The sequence below is a fragment of the Mirounga leonina genome, unplaced genomic scaffold (assembly GCF_011800145.1).
Source record: "Mirounga leonina isolate KUSES-001 unplaced genomic scaffold, KU_Mleo_1.0 Mir_151, whole genome shotgun sequence".
NCBI classification, from domain to species: domain Eukaryota; kingdom Metazoa; phylum Chordata; class Mammalia; order Carnivora; family Phocidae; genus Mirounga; species Mirounga leonina.
This window is the reverse complement of record NW_023270377.1, coordinates 2,955,417-2,974,215: the sequence shown is the minus strand read 5'-3', so window position 1 is coordinate 2,974,215 and position 18,799 is coordinate 2,955,417. Positions and strand designations below refer to the sequence as shown.

The window sequence follows — 18,799 nt, the reverse complement described above, 5'->3', positions numbered from 1 at the left end:
TCGGGCTCCCTGCTCGGCAGGGAGTCTGCTTCTCCCTCTGACCCTCCTCCCTCTCATGCTCTCTGTCTCTCATTCTCTCTGTCTCAAGTAAATAAATAAAATCTTTAAAAAATAAAAAAAGAGGAACTGCTTTAAGCTTTGTACCCCTGGACCTGCCTGATACACAGCAGGACCTCCACAGGTGTTTGTGGAATAAAGTGTTAACAGCTCCTGCCAGGACAGGAGGATAAGCAGAAGGGTGCTGAAGCCTGCACGAGAGAAGGCCTCAGTCGTGTCTCTCTGGATGCAGCTTACCCCAAAATACCCAAAGGGAGGCTCTGTGAGATTACAGAGGATTTCCATTTTCCTCTTTACATTTTTCTGCATGTTCTACATTGAACACATGTAACTTCCACAACATTAAAAAATTTAACAGTTGTAAGGAACAAACTAAATGTAAAAAATCAAATCATAAAAGGCAAGTAAAAGCTGTTGTGTAAATACCATTATTCTGAACGTGGAGTGGGGCAAAAAATCACCGCTATAACCCACAAAGAGATTGGCAGATTTCATAAAAATGCAAAACCTCACATCAGAACGGTTTAAGCCCCGAATCAGTTATGCGAGTCCGGTCACAGGGGAGGTGCCAGGCAGAGAAGGCGGTGGTGCAGGCTACGCACTCAGACTCCCAGAACTCGGACAAAGAGAAGCAAGGATCCCCCGGACCCAGGGCTGGTGGGGAATGTGGAGATGGTGTCAGGAAACTAAGCTTTTAATGCCGCCTTAAATGATTTTAGACAAAGAAACTTAGGGGCGCCTGGCTGGCTCCGTCGGTAGAACACACCCCGCTTGATCTCAGGGTAGTAAATTCAAGCCCATGTTGGGTGTAGATTACTTGAAAACAAAATCTTAAAAAAAAAAAAGTCTAAAAAAATCGAGAAATTTAAAACATACTGGTTTAAGCAAAAATCAAAACTAATGCCAAAAAAATTCACGATGGATGAAAAAAACCCCGCCCATTTTAAAGACAGGATATGGTGTCTTGCGGAGCCATACGAGAGCCTGAGGCAAAAGGAAAACTTAGGGATACCGACATGGGTACTTCGTTCATCTTGGATTTTCACCACTTTTGATTTCCTTAAAGGAAATTAAAATATTAGTCGTCTTGATCACTGGGTTTCGGTGCTTCCCTCAACGTCGCCGTCTCACCCCAGCCCCCGCCCGAGTGGGGCGTTCTAGCGGACTGCCCGCGGGCGGGCGTCGTCCCTGACGGCGAGGCCCGTCCCGCCACTGCGGGCGGCAGCCTCCGCGGGCGCTGGGCCCACCCCAGGGGGCAGCCGGGCCTGCGCCGGCAACTCTCCGGTCCGGTGGCTCGACACCACCTCGCCATCCAGGCCAGGGCCTCGGGCTGCCCGGCAGGAAAGGGCTCCACCCGCCGGCAGGCCACCTCCCGCGCCCGCCTCTGCACGACGCCAGCCCGCCACCTCGTTCCTGCCTCCGCGCCCGAGCGCTGGGCCAATCACGGCGCCGCCCGTGCCGGCGCCGACCAATGGGAGCGCCCGCCGAGCGGTGGGCGGGCCGCCGGCGTCCGTTACCCGACGCGCCCCGCGGCTGCACGCGGAGCGCGCTGGGCTCTGAGGCGGCCGCTGAGGCTCGGGGACTCTCGCGCGGTGGCGGCGGCGGCGGCGGCGTCAGCGGCGGTGTGGCGCTGAGGTGCGACAGGCGTAGACTCGGGGCGCGGGGAGCAGGCCGGGCGCCTGGGGGGAGCGAAGCCAGTCGTGGCGGGTCCCGGTGGCGAGGCCCCTTGACGGCTGGGGGCCGGGCGGGGGTCGGCCGCCGCGGCCCTGGGTTTCCACGTTCCCGGGTGGCCGGGGCGTTCCAGAATCCCCCAATTTGGCACCTTTACATTAGATGCCGAGCGTGGCCCCCAGCCTCGCTCCGCAGGCGCCGAGGCGGACTTGGCGCCCCCAAAGCGAGCCTACAGTTAAGTAGCGGGACCGTCCTGCAGATGCGGTTACTTCCGGGGGAGGTGGAAATCCGCCCGCGTGCCCGTCGTTGTGACAGGCGCTCGCGGGTCCCCAGCAGGCGGCGGGCACGGCTGGGTAGAGACTCCCCAAGTGGGGGATGTTGGCCAGCCGGCAAGGGTTCCCCCGCAGCACGGGGGTCTAGGGTGGGACCCGCAGGCGGGCGGCAGTTGCAGGTGGTTGGCGGGAAGGGGGACGCGGCGGCCGAGGAGAACGCACGTGGTCCACCCGCCGAGGAGGTGTGGTGGCAGGTGTAGGCACACAAGGCGCCCGGGTTGATGCGGAGCCCAGGCCTTCTTGGTGGGTTTTTTAATTTGCGTCCGAAGAACAATGACAGTCTGTTGCTGAGCTTTAAGCAGGAGGTTGAACTGATTCGATCTGCATTCTGGAGAGATTCTTCCGGCCAGATGGGAGGTTACCGCTGCGATCTGTGTGAGAATCAGCGGCCCCCTGACAAAGATGTCAGGTGTTAAAATTGCCAGGACCTGGTAGGGATGAAGGAGGTGTCAAGAGAGAGTCCTGTGCTTTCTGGCCCGGTTCTGGGATTGGGAACACGGGAGGGAATCGTTTCGTAAATGGGAACTGAGAGAACAGAGTAAAAATGGGGGTATACCTGGGAGTGGAATTGCTGGGTCACGTGGTCATCCTGTATTTAACTTAATGAGGAACTGCCAGATTGTTTTCCAGACTGGAAATTGTTTTACATTCTCACCAGCAATGTAGGAGGGTTCCAGTTTCCTCATTCCCTTGCCAACACGTATTTTCTGTGTGTGCTTTTTTTTTTTTTTAATAACCATCCTAGTGGATAAAGTAGTGTCTCATTAGGGGTTTGATTTGCATTTCCCTAATGAATACTGATACACTGAGAATTTTTTCATGTGTTTATTGGCCATTTGTATATCTTTGGAGAAATGTTTATTCTTTTGCTTATTTTAAAAATTGGCTTGTTTGTCTATGTGTTGCTGAGTTGTAAGAGTTTTTTTATATATCCTGGATAGTTGACCCTTATCAAATGTGTGATTTGCAAGTGTTTTTTTAATACAAAAATTTTTCCTTTTGTCAAGGTCTTTGATGTTGGATATCTATACATATTTAAGAATGAAGCTTGCAACACATTGAATGCAGATTTGAATGCAGAATCAGACATGAATGAGAATCCATCTTGTTACAATAGATATTAAAGAGATTTACAGAATGTTAATGCTCTTCTCACTAGCTTTTTTGAAAATACCCAGTTTTACATTTAAAGTGTTACTTAAGTAATGGGTTTGCTAGTGTTTATGAGTAAATATTTAAAACTTTTCTATTTTAATTTTAATATGATAAGTATTAATAGATACTGTCCACATAAACACTCCTTGGGGTTCTCAGTACTTTTTAACAATGTGAAGACTTCCTGAGTCCAAAAAATAAGAAGCCACTGATACATTCTAATGTCAGTTATTTTGGTAAGTTAGCTTTCTTTTCATCTTACCCTTTGTTTTAAATACATGGAATTCCTAGAGTAGGATCTTTACTGACTTAAATAAAATCCCTTAAGCCAGGAGTTACTAGAAATTTTTAGATGTAGTATAAAAGTCCATAAATCCTTTAATTATACGTGTGTGTAAGTGTATGTTCTCGGGGAAGTGAGTGTGTGACTTCTATCAAATCTTTGGAAACTCCATATCCACAAAGATTAACAGCCACTAGCCAGACTTAGGGCAGTAAAAATAATAAAAGACTATTAGGCTCTTGGTATTAGGCCAAATTTTTTCCGTTATTAGCTAAAAAGAATTTCTGAAACGTTAAATTGGGGGTTGAATACTTCCAGTCCAGATTATTCCTAAGCCTCACAACTGTATATCAATTTCAGTTTGTACATGTTACAGTCACTTAAAACTTTTATGTATGAAATGAACTCATCATCTCCATTTCTTCCCATCCAAAAGCAAAATAATATAAAAGTATTCCTTCTCCTTGGTTCCTAGTTCAGTGAGTATACCATCAATGATACTGAGTTCACTTTTATACATATTAAGTCTAGTTATCTTGTCTCCTCTTTTTACCCATCTTTTACCTGGGGGCCATCCCATATTTGTTCTTTTAACTTGAGAAGCTCTATTGCCTTTGAGATGCTTTCTTAGTGGTTGGCCCCTATGTGACTTTTATGATTTAGCTTATATGTCATTTTCTTTATAAGCTTTTCCTTACCTTTATCAATGTAACCATGCTATATTATTGTCTACTTAATTATCTGTGAAATCCAAAGTAGATATAGGTTATGTTTCTCTTACTCAGCTAGAATATTAGTTTTTAATTGCTTTTTAAATACAACTCTCAGTTTTAAAAACTCAAAATACATTTGTGTGTGACATTATATCCTTTATGTCAAGTGAATACTAAATAGATTTAGTAATCAATATGATAGCAGACTCCTCCTTGCTTGTCTTGCAGATTTTAGTTTAAAAGACAATTCCTCAGGAAAGCCTTCCCCTAACCCTTAGTCTAGGATAGGTCTTTTTTTTTTTTTTAAGATTTATTTATTTGAGAGAGAGAGAGCAGGGGGAGGGGCAGAGGGAGAGAGAGAAAGAGAGAATCTTTCTCTCCCCACTGAGCATGGACCCTGACTCGGGGCTCAATCCCACGACCCATGAGATCATGACCTGACATAATGGCTCTTGCGTCGGGCTCCCTGCTCAGTGGGGTGTCTGCTTCTCCCTCTCCCTTTGCCCATCTCCCCTGCTTGGTCTCTCTTGCTCTAGAACAAGTGGGGGAGAGGAGCAGAGGAAGAGGGAGAGAATTTCAAGCAGACTCTACACTGTTCGGAGAGCCTGATGCAGGGCTCCATCTCACGACCCTGAGATCATGACCTGAGCCAAAATCAAGAGTTGGACGCTTAACCAATTGAACCACCCATGTGCCCTGGAATCTGTATTTTTAAGGAGTGTCCCAAGTGATTCCCATATCAGGCAAGTTTGAGAAAAGGGACCCTATAATGAGTTATGTGCTTCCTCTCTATTCTCCCATCCCACTTCTGGAAATTCTTTGTTATATGTCTGTCATGTTTCATAAAGGCAGAGACTGATCACCTCTATATTCTCAACACTTAGCATATATTAAAGAATGATTCTTTAGAGAAGGGTGGGTATACATTCCTGAAACTGGAATGTAATTTCTTGGTAATAGGGTAGGTATATGTTTAACATCATTAGAAACTTCCAAACAGTTCTTCAAAATGGTTTTAACAATTTGCATTCCGTCTAGCAATGTTGTTATGAATTCCAGTTTGTCCCCATCCTCACCAGTATTTGCTGTTATCAGTCTCTTTTTTTTTGGCCATTCTGATGAATGTAAAGTGGAATGTTGGTGATTTAAATTTGCATTTCCCTGATGACTAATGATGCTGAGAGCACTTTCTCATATGCTTAAGAGCAATTCATATGCCTTGTGTTACGTATGTGTGAAGTAATATCCAAGTATTTCATCCCTTTTTTATTAGACTATCTTTTAAAAAAAATTATATTTGTGTGCATTCTTTACATAATTGGGGTAAGAGTCCTCTGTTGGATATATAAATTGTGACTATTTTCTCCCAGTCTTTGTCTTGTCTTTTCACTTTTTTAGTGGTGTCTTTTGATGAGCAGAAGTTTTAAAATTTTGTGGAAGTTCAAATTAACAACTTTTTAATTAATACCTTTTTTATTCTAAGAAATCTTTGCCTCCCCCATAGTCATGCATATATTCTCCTATATTTTCTTGAGAAAGTTTATAGGTTGATTTTTTACACTCAGAAATGTGATCCATCTCACTTCTGTTATTATATAAGATGTAAAGTACAGAGTCCAGGCATTTTTTTCTCCCTTTCAGAAATTTAGCTGTGTCGGCACCATATTGAATATGCTTTAGATCTTCCTTTCCACATTGAATTGAATTAGTACCTTTCTCAAAAATCAAGTGGCTTTCTTTCTAGACTCTATAATTTGTTCCTTAATCTATTAGTCTAAATATTACACTGCAAATACGGTAGCCTTATAAATAAGTCTTGAAATATATGTCATTTAACTTTCTTCTAAATTGTTTTGGCTATTCTAGGTTTATCACATTTCCATGTAAGCTTCTAATGAAATTGTCAACTTCTACCAAAAAAAATCATTCTGCAATTTTGATTGAAGTTGTGGTCAATCTGTAGCTGAATTTGTAGAGAACAGATCTTAACAATATTGAGTCTTTTGATCCATGAACATGGTATATCTCTCCTTTTATTTAGTTCTGCCTTAATTTCTCTTAGCAGTGTTTTGTAGTTTTCAACATAAAATTCTTATACATCTCTCATTTCATTTAAACACCAAGTTTTTAATGTTTTTTTGATGCTTTTGTAAATGACACTCTTCTAAAATTTTCATTTTCCGAGTGTTTGTTACTAGAGGATGGAAATGCATTTAACCTTGTATTTTTCAACTTTGCTAAATTACTTATTAGTTGTAGTAGTTTCTTTCTATATCTCTTTGTTTTTTCTCTGTACATTATATGATTTGTGAATAAAAACAGTTTTACTTTTTTTTCCCTCCAATCTATAGGCCTTTATTTATTGTACTGCCTAGGACCTCTAGTACATGAAATAAATGGTAAGAGAACAAATGTCTTGTTTTTGACAGAAATTATTCAATTTTTACCATCAAATATGTTAGCCATACAATTTTTTTTCTTTTGGGTTTTTTGTAGATACCCATTATTAGATTGAGGAAAGTCCTTACTGGTTTTTTGTTTTTGTTTTTATTTTTAAGATTTTATTTATTTATTTGACAGAGAGAGAGCACAAGCAAGGGGAGTGGGAGAGGGAGAAGCAGGCTCCACACTGAGCAAGGAGCCCAATGTGGGACTCAATTCCAGGACGCTGGGATCATGACCTGAGCCGAAGCCAGACGCTTAACCGCCTGAGCCACCCAGGCGCCCTCCTTACTGTTTTTTGTTTGCAAAGAGCTTTTACAATGAATAGGTTCTGAGTTTTAACAAATGTTATCAAATTCTTTTTCTGCATCTCTTAAGATGATCCTGTGATTTTTCTCCTTTATTCTCTTACTGTGGTCAATAACTGCTTTTATAGGTTGCTGGATTTGCTTTGCAAAAAATTATTTTAGGATATATGAATCTATGTGCATGAGAGCTGTCATTTTATTTTTTTCTTGCAATATCCTCAGATTTGGGTATCAAGATTATGCTGGATCTATAAAACATTGGGAAGTCTTCCCTCTTCCTCACCTTTCTAAAAACTTTGGTTAAAAGTGAATTCTGACTTTATTTCTACCTTAGTTGATGGATAGAATTCATCAGTGAAACCATCTGCATTTGGAATTTTCTTTGAGGGAAAATTTTTAATTACAGGTTTAGTTTTCTTAAGAGATATGGGACTATCCAGATTATTTATTTCTTCTTGTATCCATTTTGGAAGGTTGTGCCTTAGTTGTAGAATTTATCAGATAATGTTGATCATTATATCCTCTATTATTTTAATGTATGTAAATTCCTATAGTAATGTCTCCTTTATTCATGATATTGGCAATTTGTGTTTGCTCTTTTTCTTAAGTGTTCTGTGAAGGGTTTATAAGTTTTATTAATCTTCAAAAATTTGGATGTGTTCATTTTTATCTATTCATTTACTTTTGTTTTATTTACATCTCATTCTTTCCATCCCACTTTGGGCTTAATTTGTTTTAATTTTTCTAGTTTCTTAAGACAAATCACTGATCTTAAACCTTTTTTCTTTTCTAGTATAATCTCTTAAAGCTATACATTTCTCTCTAAGCACTACAAATTTTGATATGTTGTATTTTTATAATCATTTAGTTCAAAATATTTTTTAAATTTCCATTGTGACATGTTTTTTTACCCATGAATTATTTACAAGTGTTTTGTTTAATTTCTAAATATTTGGAAAGTATGGGGTGCCAGGGTGGCTCAGTTGGTTAAATGTCCAACTCTTGATTTCAGCTCAGGTCATGTTCTCAGGGTTGTGAGATCGAGCCCTGTGCTGGGGGTGGAGCCTGCTTGGGATCTCTTTGTCCCTCCTGCTCTGCCCCTCCCCCACTTCTCCCCCCCAAAAAAAATATTTGGGAAGTTACCCTTTTTATTATTCGTAATTATACTGTAGTTGGAAAACATACTCTCAAGCATATGGAAGATTCTGGCCATAATTATGTAGTAACAGAAATTGGACTTATCATGTTGCCACAAAACAACTTGAAAACTAGGCCTCGTGTATGAAACAACTGTGTCCAGACACTGGGCCATAGGCAGTACAGGACTGTCACTTCTGAAGGAAAGAAAACACACAATAGGAGCCCTGTGGTAGCCTGGCTTCCTACCTGGAACACATCTGCCGATCGATAGCTGCACACCAGCTACCATGGGATGTTCGGTTGCTCAGGTAATGAAACCACATTTGGTTGAGCAGCTGCGGTTGGAGTCGCCACCTAGTTAAGGTTGTGGTCATCCACTGTCCTCTCCAAGGTGCATCTCTCTTCTGCCCAGGTCAAATATGAGAGCTGAATGGGGATGTGCGAATCACAGCCCTTGCCTCTTTCAAGTCCTGGGTGATGGCACTAATCTCTGCAATCCCTTCAGGGATATGATACTACTTTGATTTACTATTTTTCTAGGTAGAGGTGATTCTAATGCCTTCCTTTTGGCTTTTCCCACCGTAATAGCCCTCACTCAACAGGTCAGGGAACTATTGTGAGGATTCTGCCATCTGTTAATCTGTTATGTCTCTTACAATAATGCATTCTGAAACTGCGGAAATAACCACAGGATGGGTTCAGGGACCCCGTGGACCCACAGCAAAATAGACGTGAGCTAAAATTGCATTGATCATCTGACCTCTATAAGTCCGTACTCGGATTGGCGGGCTGGACCACAGTGACATTTTGGGTCTCCTAAAATCAGTGCCACTTCAGAGCCAGTAGTCTGATTATTTCCTTTTCCCCAGTTATACAGTTAGTTTGGTAAAAGGCTAAGCTTTTGAGAAAGGCTAGGAGAAAGATTAATAGTTTTAATTTTTAGTAGTGTATGTTTAGGGTCCTTCCCCAAGAGGACCCAGCCTCCCCTTCATTCAGGGGGTTCTGGGTCTACAAACTGGCATAGGTTTTGGGATTGATTGAGGGATCGGAACTCTATTTTTATGGTTCAGGTTAGTTTCGTTCACTTGACCTAGAACTTCCCTGCTTACACAGATCAAATAAGAATTTAGTAGGCTTGATAGGAATTGATATAGGATAGATCTTTGATGGCCTTTTCAATTTTTTTCTATGATTGGTTCTCTGTTTAGCTTTTTCTGTAAGTTTTTTGAAAACTATTTTCCTAGAAAATTGCCTGTTTTGGTTAAATTTTCATTTATCCATCAGAAGTATATATAGCAATCTCAGTTTTTATAAGTTCTTTTTAGAAACCTCTTACTAAAATGCTTATTTTCTCATTGCTAACTTGTGTTTCAGTCCTCTCAGATTTGTCTGATATTTATCTATTTTTTCAAAGAATAGCTTTTAGTTTTAGTTATCACTTTTACTCTTTTCAAATTGGTCACTTCTGCTTTTGTATTAACTAATTCTTTTTTGATATAAGTACTTTAGCTCTTTTCTTGATTCTTGAGTTGACGTCTTATTAGCTTATTTAGTTAGAATTAATAACAAGCATCTAAAGCTGTGTCTTCTTGTGGTTATAACTTTGGCCAGGTCCTATATATTTTGGAACTCTGTGCTCTCATTGTCATTAATTGGTTTTCAGTTGTTGGAGTTTGTACCGTTTATTAAGTAGCTAAGTCAGGATTTAAAGCCAGACAGGCTGTCTCCATGAAGTAAGCTCTCTGCTTTATACAGTTGACCCTTGAACAACATGGGTTTGAACTGCGCGGCTCTACTTACATGCAGATTTTTTCAATATGGTGCTGTACTATATAAATGTATATTCCTTACAAAATTTCTTTGTTTTTAATTTTTTTTAATTTTTAATTTTTTGGAAAGATTTTATTTATTCATTTGAGAGAGAGAGTGAGAGCACAAGCGGTGGGGAGGGGCAGAGGGAGAGGGAGAAGCAGACTCCCTGCCAAGCAGGGAGCCTGACACGAAGCCCAATCCCAGGACCCTGAGACTACTACCCGAGCCAAAGGTAGATGCCCAATCGACTGAGCCACCCAGGTGCCCCTCCCTTTTATTTTAGAGAGAGCGAGCAAGGGGAAAGAGGGGTAGAGGGAGAGAGAGAGAGCGAGAATCGTAAGCAGGCTCCATTCCCAGCATGGAGCCCAACGCGGTGCTCAATCTCATGACCCTGAGATCATGACCTGAGCCAAAATCAAGAGTTGTGCACCACCCCCTATGAAATTCTTAACGTTTTTTTCTCTAGCTTATTTTATTGTGAGAATACTATATATAATACATATAATACAAAATATGTGTTCATCACTATTTAGGTTATTGGTAAGGCTTCCAATCAATAGCAGGCTATTGTTAAGTTTTGAGGAAGTCAGAGTTACACATGGGGGCTTGGCGCCTCTAACCCCTGTGTGTTCAAAGGTCAGCTGTAATGTCTTGTCATTGTAGCCCAGGGCAAATGAACTTAGATGATTTGTTCAGGGTCATTAATTGAAATAGTTCATTGAGAATTAGAACAAAATCAGTTTTGGGTTTTTTTTTTTCCTAAACTCCTCAGGAACCTTTGTAATACCTGGTCACCAGAATTCCATTGATGATACCTTAGCTTTTTAGACGTATAGACAGTGAAGATAACTAGGAACCAGAAGGCCCAAAATGGTTATGTGTGTTGGCTGGACATTTCTTCTGCTTGTCTCCTCTGGGGTCACTCATGTACCCATTGGGGTGCCTTGACTTTCCTATAAGTGACTAGCTTGGACTTCGGCATGTGGCAGCTGGATTCAAAGAGTCCTTGTCAGTGACTTTTTAAAAACAGCTTTATTGAGGTATATTTTACTCCTTTCAAATGTACAGTTCAGTCTTAGTAACTTTACCAAGTGGTGCAACCATCATACCATAAATCAGCTTTAGAACATTTTAATCCCTCCAATAAGATCCCTTATCCCCATTTACAGTTAAACCCTCTTCCCATCCCCTACCTGAGGCAACCATTATTCTACTTTCTGTCTCTATAAATTGGCTTTTTCTATACATTGCATTTTTTTAAAATTTTATTTATTTATTTGACAGAGAGAGACACAGTGAGAGAGGGAACACAGCAGGGGGAGTGGGAGAGAGAGAAGCAGGCTTCCCGCTGAGCAGGGAGCCCGATGTGGGGCTCGATCCCAGGACCCTGGGATCATGACCTGAGCCGAAGGCAGATACTTAACAACTGAGCCACCCAGGCGCCCCTATACATTGCATTTAAATGGAATCATCAATACGTGATCTCTTGTCCAACTTCTTTCATTCAGCATAATGTTTTTGAGATTACTCCATGAGATTATACGCCTCAGTTTGTTCCTTTTGTTGCTGAAAGATACTCCATTGTACGGATATGGATATACTGTTCCATTGGGCTTTAATAGGTCTATAATTTGTTTTGAAACATTTTGATCCAGGTTTGATATCAGTGGGTCACACTGTAGCCTTCAATACTCTATTTTTTGGATTAAGACTTTTTTGGTAGCCTAATATATTATCCTTTAATGTTCCTTGGAAATTTTAAAAGAATGTGCCATGTCTGTTTGAATAATATAATCTATGACTTAGCTGTCAGTTCATACTTTTACAAAAGTTATTCAAATGTTCTGCCAGTTTTATCAGCCCTCTTATATTAGAATATCTGATTATAATTGCCATTTTGTTAAATTCTTGATTTTCTAATAGTTTTTAAAATATAATGCCAAGTCTAATAATAGTTTGGTATTTATCCCTCTTCTAGAGTGCACATCCTTGAGAGATGCAGGCTACTGCAGTGGTGGAGATAGCTTCTGGTAAAGGCTCCCACTATAATGGAGGAAACATCCAGAAAGGTGAGGGGCCAGGCCAGTTGCCTTTATTCTGGGTGGAGAGAAGTACTAACTGTAATTCGGCGAGTTAGTTCCCTGTCCAGCGTTGCTACTTTTTAAGCCTTCCTCCTAGTAAGGTGGTAAGATTCAGCATGTTTTTAATTTAGCAAACTCACTCAGGTGATTTCTGGTGAATATGGGCAGCCTTCACAGGACCTCTTGGGTAAATGGAAGATTTAGGAAAGAAAAGGTGAGCCAGAAGAGAGGGTTTCTATTCAGCCAGGCCTTCAGGGTGGTAAGTGGAGGGTGGGCAGGTTGGCCTCTGCTGCCCGAGTTGTAGATGTTTTGTCTTCACCCAAATCAGAAATTTCTTTATCTGTGGTAATGGTAGATGAGAAAATAAGAAATAACAAGAGCATAAAAAGCAAGATGACTAAATTTTTGTGCTTATGAATATATGTGGCTTTAATACACACACACACACACAAAATATTAGAATAAAATATAAAAGAATACTTTTATAGTCCTGTGGTAGAGAAGGCCAGAAAGACAAAACCCAGAAGTCAGGGAAGAAAAGACTGATCCATTTAACTAATCTAAAAAACATATAGTATAAGATTTTATAGGAAGTTAAAAGATAAGCAATAAACTAGGAAAAAGTCTCTCATATTATAAATATGAAAAACAAAGAATTAGTATCCAGAATACATAACTAACTCCTATACAAATCCCTAAGAAAAACAGATAAATTTAAAAGTGAAGCTGACACTTCTAGCCTTTGCTCCAACCCCATATTTATAATAGTTTGTCAGATATTCACATGTGGGTGTTTTATCACTGAGCTCAAACTCCACTTGCTTGGAACTGACCCCTCATTATCTCCTCCCTCCCCTACCTTGCTTTCTCTCTATTCCTCTTTATAAAGTGCCTCTATCCCTTTAGCTCCAAATATTCCCATTCAACTGTAATATCAAGTTGTATACCTTAGCATTATCTCAGAGTGATGTCCAAGCAGGTGGTAACCAGTTGGTAGTCATGAAATCAATTTAGCTGATTGCGATCAGCTCTTTTAAAATAAATTAAACACACCAGAAAATACCAAAATACATTGGACATAGAGTAGTTACTGTTTTGTTGGATTTTTGTTTCACTTATATACATGTGTGTGTGTGTGTGTGTGTACTGGATCTTGATATAAAACGTGGTTCTGATTATCTTCTTAATCCAAAAAATTTCCAAAGCCATTATCTCTCCCTCATCTCCCATTCCTAATCAACCACCAAGTCTTGTCAGTATGGCACTTTTATACCAGTCCCATCTTCTCATCCCTCTTCTGTACGTAGTCTCTCTGCCTCAGTCTCCCCTTCAAGCCTTTATTCTCACCGTTGCCAGGGTCATCTAAACTTATTCTATTCTCATGATTACCCTTTTAAGAAGCTTTCAGTAGTTGTCTGTTGCCTTAGAATAAGAGCCATACTTCTTAGCACATTATAAAAGGCCTCTTTCTGTTCATAGCTCCTGTCATTTCCGTAGAGGTGTTTTATTCCAAAGTGGCTTACAATTTCCTGAAAATGCCATGTTCTTTCATGTAGCTAACTTTCTGTGTGCATGCTGTTTGATTTGCCTAAAATAACTGCTTTGTTTCAAAAACACTTTTTAAATGTAAAGTTTCCTCTGAAGTTTACTTCTTTTTTCTCAAGCATTTTCCTGCTCGTTAACACAACTCTGTCACTGTATTACATGTAAGTGTCCTTTTCTTATCTGTGACCCTTAGGAAAGCCGAAAGTGTTTGGGTGCAGTGCTAATGTCTTCTTCCCTTTGTTTCTGCAACGCCTGAGGCTGTCGTTAGGAGGCACCCAAAGATTATAGAGTGGCTGCCTTATAAATAGTAAACACCTTGCCATTGAAAGAATTCAAGACGAATCTTGGCTATTATCTCAGTCAGCTGGGGCTACCATAACAAAATACCATAGACTGGGTGGTTTAAACAACATATATTTATTTTTTCACAGTTCTGGAGGCTAGAAGTCCAAATTAGGGTGCCAGTGTGGTCAGGTTCTGGTAAGGGCTCTCTTCCTGGCTTGTGGATGGCTACCTTCTTACAGTGTCTTCACATGGTGGAAAGAAAGAGCAAGCTCTCTAGCATTTATCCCATCTTGAGGCACTTATCCCATCCTGAAGGCTCCATCCTCGTGACCTTATCTAGCCCTGATTACCTCCCAAAGGCCCCAGCTCCAGTTGTCACACTGGGAGTTAAGGCTTCAACAGACATGAGTTCCGAGGGGAATAAAATTTAGTGCAGAGCAGCAACCATAAGGGTTATTTGTCATGGGTAATGTAAAAATTATTCCTATATTGGGAAGAGCTTTGATCAGATCATATCTAAGGTTTTTCTGGTGTTTAGCTTCTGTATTGTTAATGATGCCAACATTTTCTTCTTCTTTTTTTTAAATCAGATGTGCCTTCTAATCCCAAGAAAGAAGATTTGTTATTATCTTCCAGTGGTTGTAACAAAGCCAAATTGGCTTTTCTTGATGATGACTGGGATTCCTTGGCACTAGAACAAAGAGCTAATGACAAAGAAGTCAGCAGTACTGACCGAATGGATTTATTGGAGCTATCTTGTACCGGGAGTCCAGATCCTAACAGGGAGAGCATGCTCTCTCAGTCTAGCGAGTTTGAGGACAGCATTGACTGTGCTTTCTTGAATGAAACATACTCTATACATTATTCAGAGTCAAAACTAAAGAATGAAAGTCTCATTCGTTTAAATTCAGAAATAGATTCTGAAATGCAGAAAAGAGAAGGGGTGTTTTTTGATATTTTGGAATATCAAGGTAATAAAATTACTGGCTTGGAAAGAACCTATAAGATTTCAGATGATGATTATAAAGAAACTGCTGAAGATGCACAAAAGCATGATATAGATGAAGATTCACAGCAGGAATATCACAGTGCAGAAGAGCAAGAATACATAAGTACCCATTTATCTTTTGACCAAATGAAAACATTGAACATACCTAATCTGGAAGTTGTTAGATTGAGAAATTCAGGTTATGAAGTTGAATGTGCTAGCAATCTAGAAGGTAATCATGTTAAATTGGAAAGTAATTGTAGCATCTCTTTAGATTCAACTGATGTTTATGGACAAGAAGATGCACCTCGTGTCTCCAAGTTTCAGAATTCTGTTGTGTTAAGAGAATATCATGAACAAAAGCATGAAATGTGTAAGGAACAAGAGATGAGTTTAATGTACCACACAGTCTTTGATGAAATTGTACTAGGGAGTAGTCCGCTTGAGAACCAGGAATCTCAGTCTAAGAGTGGTTTCTTGATCCCTCAGAAAGCATTAAAAACTAAAATGTATACTGGCAAAATGAAAGGTCAAATAATTGAAAGTAAAGATTTTTGTGGGAATGCAATCGTTGAGAACAAAAAGTCGCACCACCTTGAAAATCCTAGCACATCACAACAAGACAAATCTTTACAGATGTTACTCCAGCCCTGTAAAGATTGTCAAACATCCTGGACCTCTATTTTTGATGATTCAGTAATTTCTGCCTGTGGATATTCACATTATAAAAGCCTACAGAATACTCCGAATCCGGCCTTAGATTTTTCTGTTACTCTCCCGAGGATTGCAGTCAAAGACAGTCAGGCAGTAGAAGATACCTCCCTGAAGGTTGCTGATGGCAGTACGACAAGTAAAACTTGCTTTCACAATATAGAAGGAACAGGTCCCAAATTAGTGACAGATGCAGCAAACGGGACAGTCACAGTTAATCAGACAGTGGACGTTAGCACTGATTTTAGGGCTTGTTTCACAACCAGCAGGGCAACAAGTGCAAGATCTTCTGTAGCATCTACTTCAAGCAATACAGAGATAACAATGATGAACAAAAAACGGCCTGGTGAATGGCCCAGTGAGAAACAGAGAAGCGTGGCTTGTAATACAGATTGGTCATGCAGTCAGGATGATGACGATGCACCAGGGGCTGCGACAGAAGGATCATTGGGAAAATCTCTCTCAGTTGACAGTTCAAAACCTAATGGAAATCTCCTAAATAAGGTAAAGCCAATATGATTAATGATAAAATTTTATTTGACCTTACATAGAGGCTGTGTATGATGAAATAAATGGTTTGTTGAATTATAACAGGGGTCCCTAAGGCTTTTGTGAGGAAATGCTGAATGAGGAGAAAGGTGAATAGATTGCTGCCAAACTCTGTCCTTCTTTGGTGGCAGCTGTTGCCACCAAGTCAATTAGAAATTGGAATTTTACATCTTACCAGCTTGGAACTCCAGATACAACATATGTTGTTTGTGATCTATTTCTAATTTTATTTTAAACCATGTTTTCCAGGATCCCCTGGAATTAAGAAAAACATCTGCTATCACAGACTTAAAGAAACATCCTGAAAGGTAAATCAGATGTATCAACCTGCAGATATATATGGGGAAAAATCAAAACAGTAATTTGCTTTTTTTGGAGGGTGTTTAACCATATGGGATAATAGCTAAAAGGGACTTTAAGAGATCATCTATTTCAGCCATTTGCCTTCAAATAAATAAATATTAGGATAATGTATAACTTTAAAGCTTTTCACTTATTAAGATTCTATCTCAATAATTCCTTCAGAAACTCATGGCATCTTATCTTTATTTATTCAACACAAATCTATACTGATTTAATTATTCCATTTTCCTTCATTTGATCCCTCTCTAGACCAAAACAAAATAGCACCTATGGAAGACTTCACATATTTGAAGTAGTAAATAGCTGCTTTCACTGGAGTATTTTAATCTTGATTTTAATTCATTGTGTAATTTACTCTGCATCTGTGGAGAACCTGGGGTGGGGGTTCAGAGAGGAAAGGGCAGGTCTCTGAGAAGCCAAATTCGTTTTCATGCTCTGAGTTCATTTACTTTTTCCTTCACTCATTCTTCATTCTCCTAATGAGTTTAATCTGGTGCTTGCTCGCTCTCCCTCAAATAAATAAATAAATAAAATCTTTTAAAAAGAGAGAGAGAGAGATAATACATTTAAGAACCATTTCCATCCAGAATGCTTATAACTTTAAAAAACGTTGGCCAAAGCTTGATTTAGGTTGAAAATCTATTGATTGTGGATAAATAAAGTTGATTCTGTACTTCAGAATCCTTTTTTGGTAACAGAAAGTATGAATTGGAAACTTTTTTACTTCCTTGACTTCTAGAAAGTATATATTTACTTTGACTTGACATCCTTATTTTCTGAGGATGTAATGTTTCCTACAGCCTTTCCATCTTAGTAGAAATTGACTTAAACAGGACAGAAAATTTTAAGAAATTTAAAATCTCTTTGAGAGGCATGTCATTAACAGGGAAAAATATTTGGAATCTTGCCTAATCCAGTCTTTTATTTTAAAGGGAATGTCAGCTTTCTCAGGAGCCGGCGAAGAGTTTGCCATCAAAGTGCTGTCAGAAAATCATGCAGAGAGCCATCAAAGCAGAGCTGCACCTTTTAAATGTTCACTATCAGATGTGTCACCGCCACTGCACTGATATTTACAAACTCATAGTGGAAAACAGGCCAGGGTTAAATAGGTGATTGTTCATTTTAAATCTGTATCTTCCTAGAAAGTCATTATAAGCTTTAAATTTATACCAGAAAATTTCTTTAATTTTTATTTTTGAAAGGCAAAGTGAGGAGTAGATTGTAACTGGGTTTGTTAGCTGGCCTAGGGGTGATGGACTTTAAAAAGTCGTACATTTTAACTTCATGGGGAGGCAGCAGGGTATGTCAGGGTGGCGAATCCAGTGAAACAATAGACTGGATGTTTATAAAGTCCCAGGTATGGCTGAAGTCAGTAGCACAGTTTGCATGACATCCTGCCACCTTCTCTCTAGCTTATATACTGAGGCTGCTTCTGCTACCCCTAGAAAAACATCTTCTTTGGTTTTCTTTTACTAGATATTTAAAAGAAAAAGTCTGTAAAGATCTGGTAGAGTTGGAACTCAGCATATAATATAATAGTGTTAAATGGATGACTTGTGCCTAAGGAGTTTTGTAAATTTGACTTTTGAACAGAAACTTATCAAGTAATTCTACTAAGAAGGAATTAGGATCAGCACTACTGTCTGTTTTGGGAGACTTAAAGGTTAGATATGAGAGCTTGAAAGAAAAAATAAACAAGGGCATGCCTCTGGAAGATATGCCCCCGCTGTCCGTGGAATCAAAATTATTATCGACCTTCTCTACGTTTGCTTCCACGGTATGTATGTATGTTTTATAATTAAAATTTTACTCTCTAAAATTTTACAGAGTTACTTTATTTGTTCAACACAACTCTGTACTGATTTAAATTTTACTCTCTAAAATTTTACACTGCATACATTTTAAACTAAAAGACTTTTCTTCCCTTTTCTCTCTTTCCAGCTAATGAAAGAAGAATCACATGTGTAAGTTATGGTTTCATCTAATGTAGAATGCATTAGATCTTAAAAATTGCTAAAGTCGGTTAACTTTAAGTTTTCTGTTGGTCCTTTTTCAGAACATTGATAAGCTATTTAATGAAATGCTTGTCTGTTTAGCTTTTCAGAAGCAGATCCTGAAGTAGATAATCAAAGTACACGTGATGTCGACGTCTCTTCAAGCCTAAAAAAGACACTCTCTCAAGTGAGACTTTTAAAAACTAGTTCATTGGCGTAAATCTGTGATTTTATGGCTTTCAGAAGCTCTCACCTTTTTTTTCTTTTTTTTTTTTAAAGATTTTATTTATTTATTTATTTGAGAGAGAGAATGAGAGAGAGAGCACATGAGGGGGGGAGGGTCAGAGGGAGAAGCAGACTCCCCGCCGAG

The 18,799-nt window shown here is 39.6% G+C and overlaps 1 protein-coding gene across 1 annotated transcript in view; it reads left to right on the top strand.

Annotated features, from left to right (window-relative positions):
* RBM44 (RNA binding motif protein 44) overlaps window positions 1–18,799 on the top strand; it is a 62,573-nt gene that overhangs the window by 21,751 nt on the left and 22,023 nt on the right. The window contains exons 2-8 of the mRNA XM_035006792.1: window positions 11,892–11,982; window positions 14,415–16,027; window positions 16,322–16,380; window positions 17,368–17,544; window positions 18,029–18,212; window positions 18,377–18,399; window positions 18,532–18,616. Coding sequence (XP_034862683.1) covers window positions 11,910–11,982; window positions 14,415–16,027; window positions 16,322–16,380; window positions 17,368–17,544; window positions 18,029–18,212; window positions 18,377–18,399; window positions 18,532–18,616 — 2,214 coding nt within the window. The 5' untranslated portion in view covers window positions 11,892–11,909. The remainder of the gene's footprint in view (window positions 1–11,891; window positions 11,983–14,414; window positions 16,028–16,321; window positions 16,381–17,367; window positions 17,545–18,028; window positions 18,213–18,376; window positions 18,400–18,531; window positions 18,617–18,799) is intronic.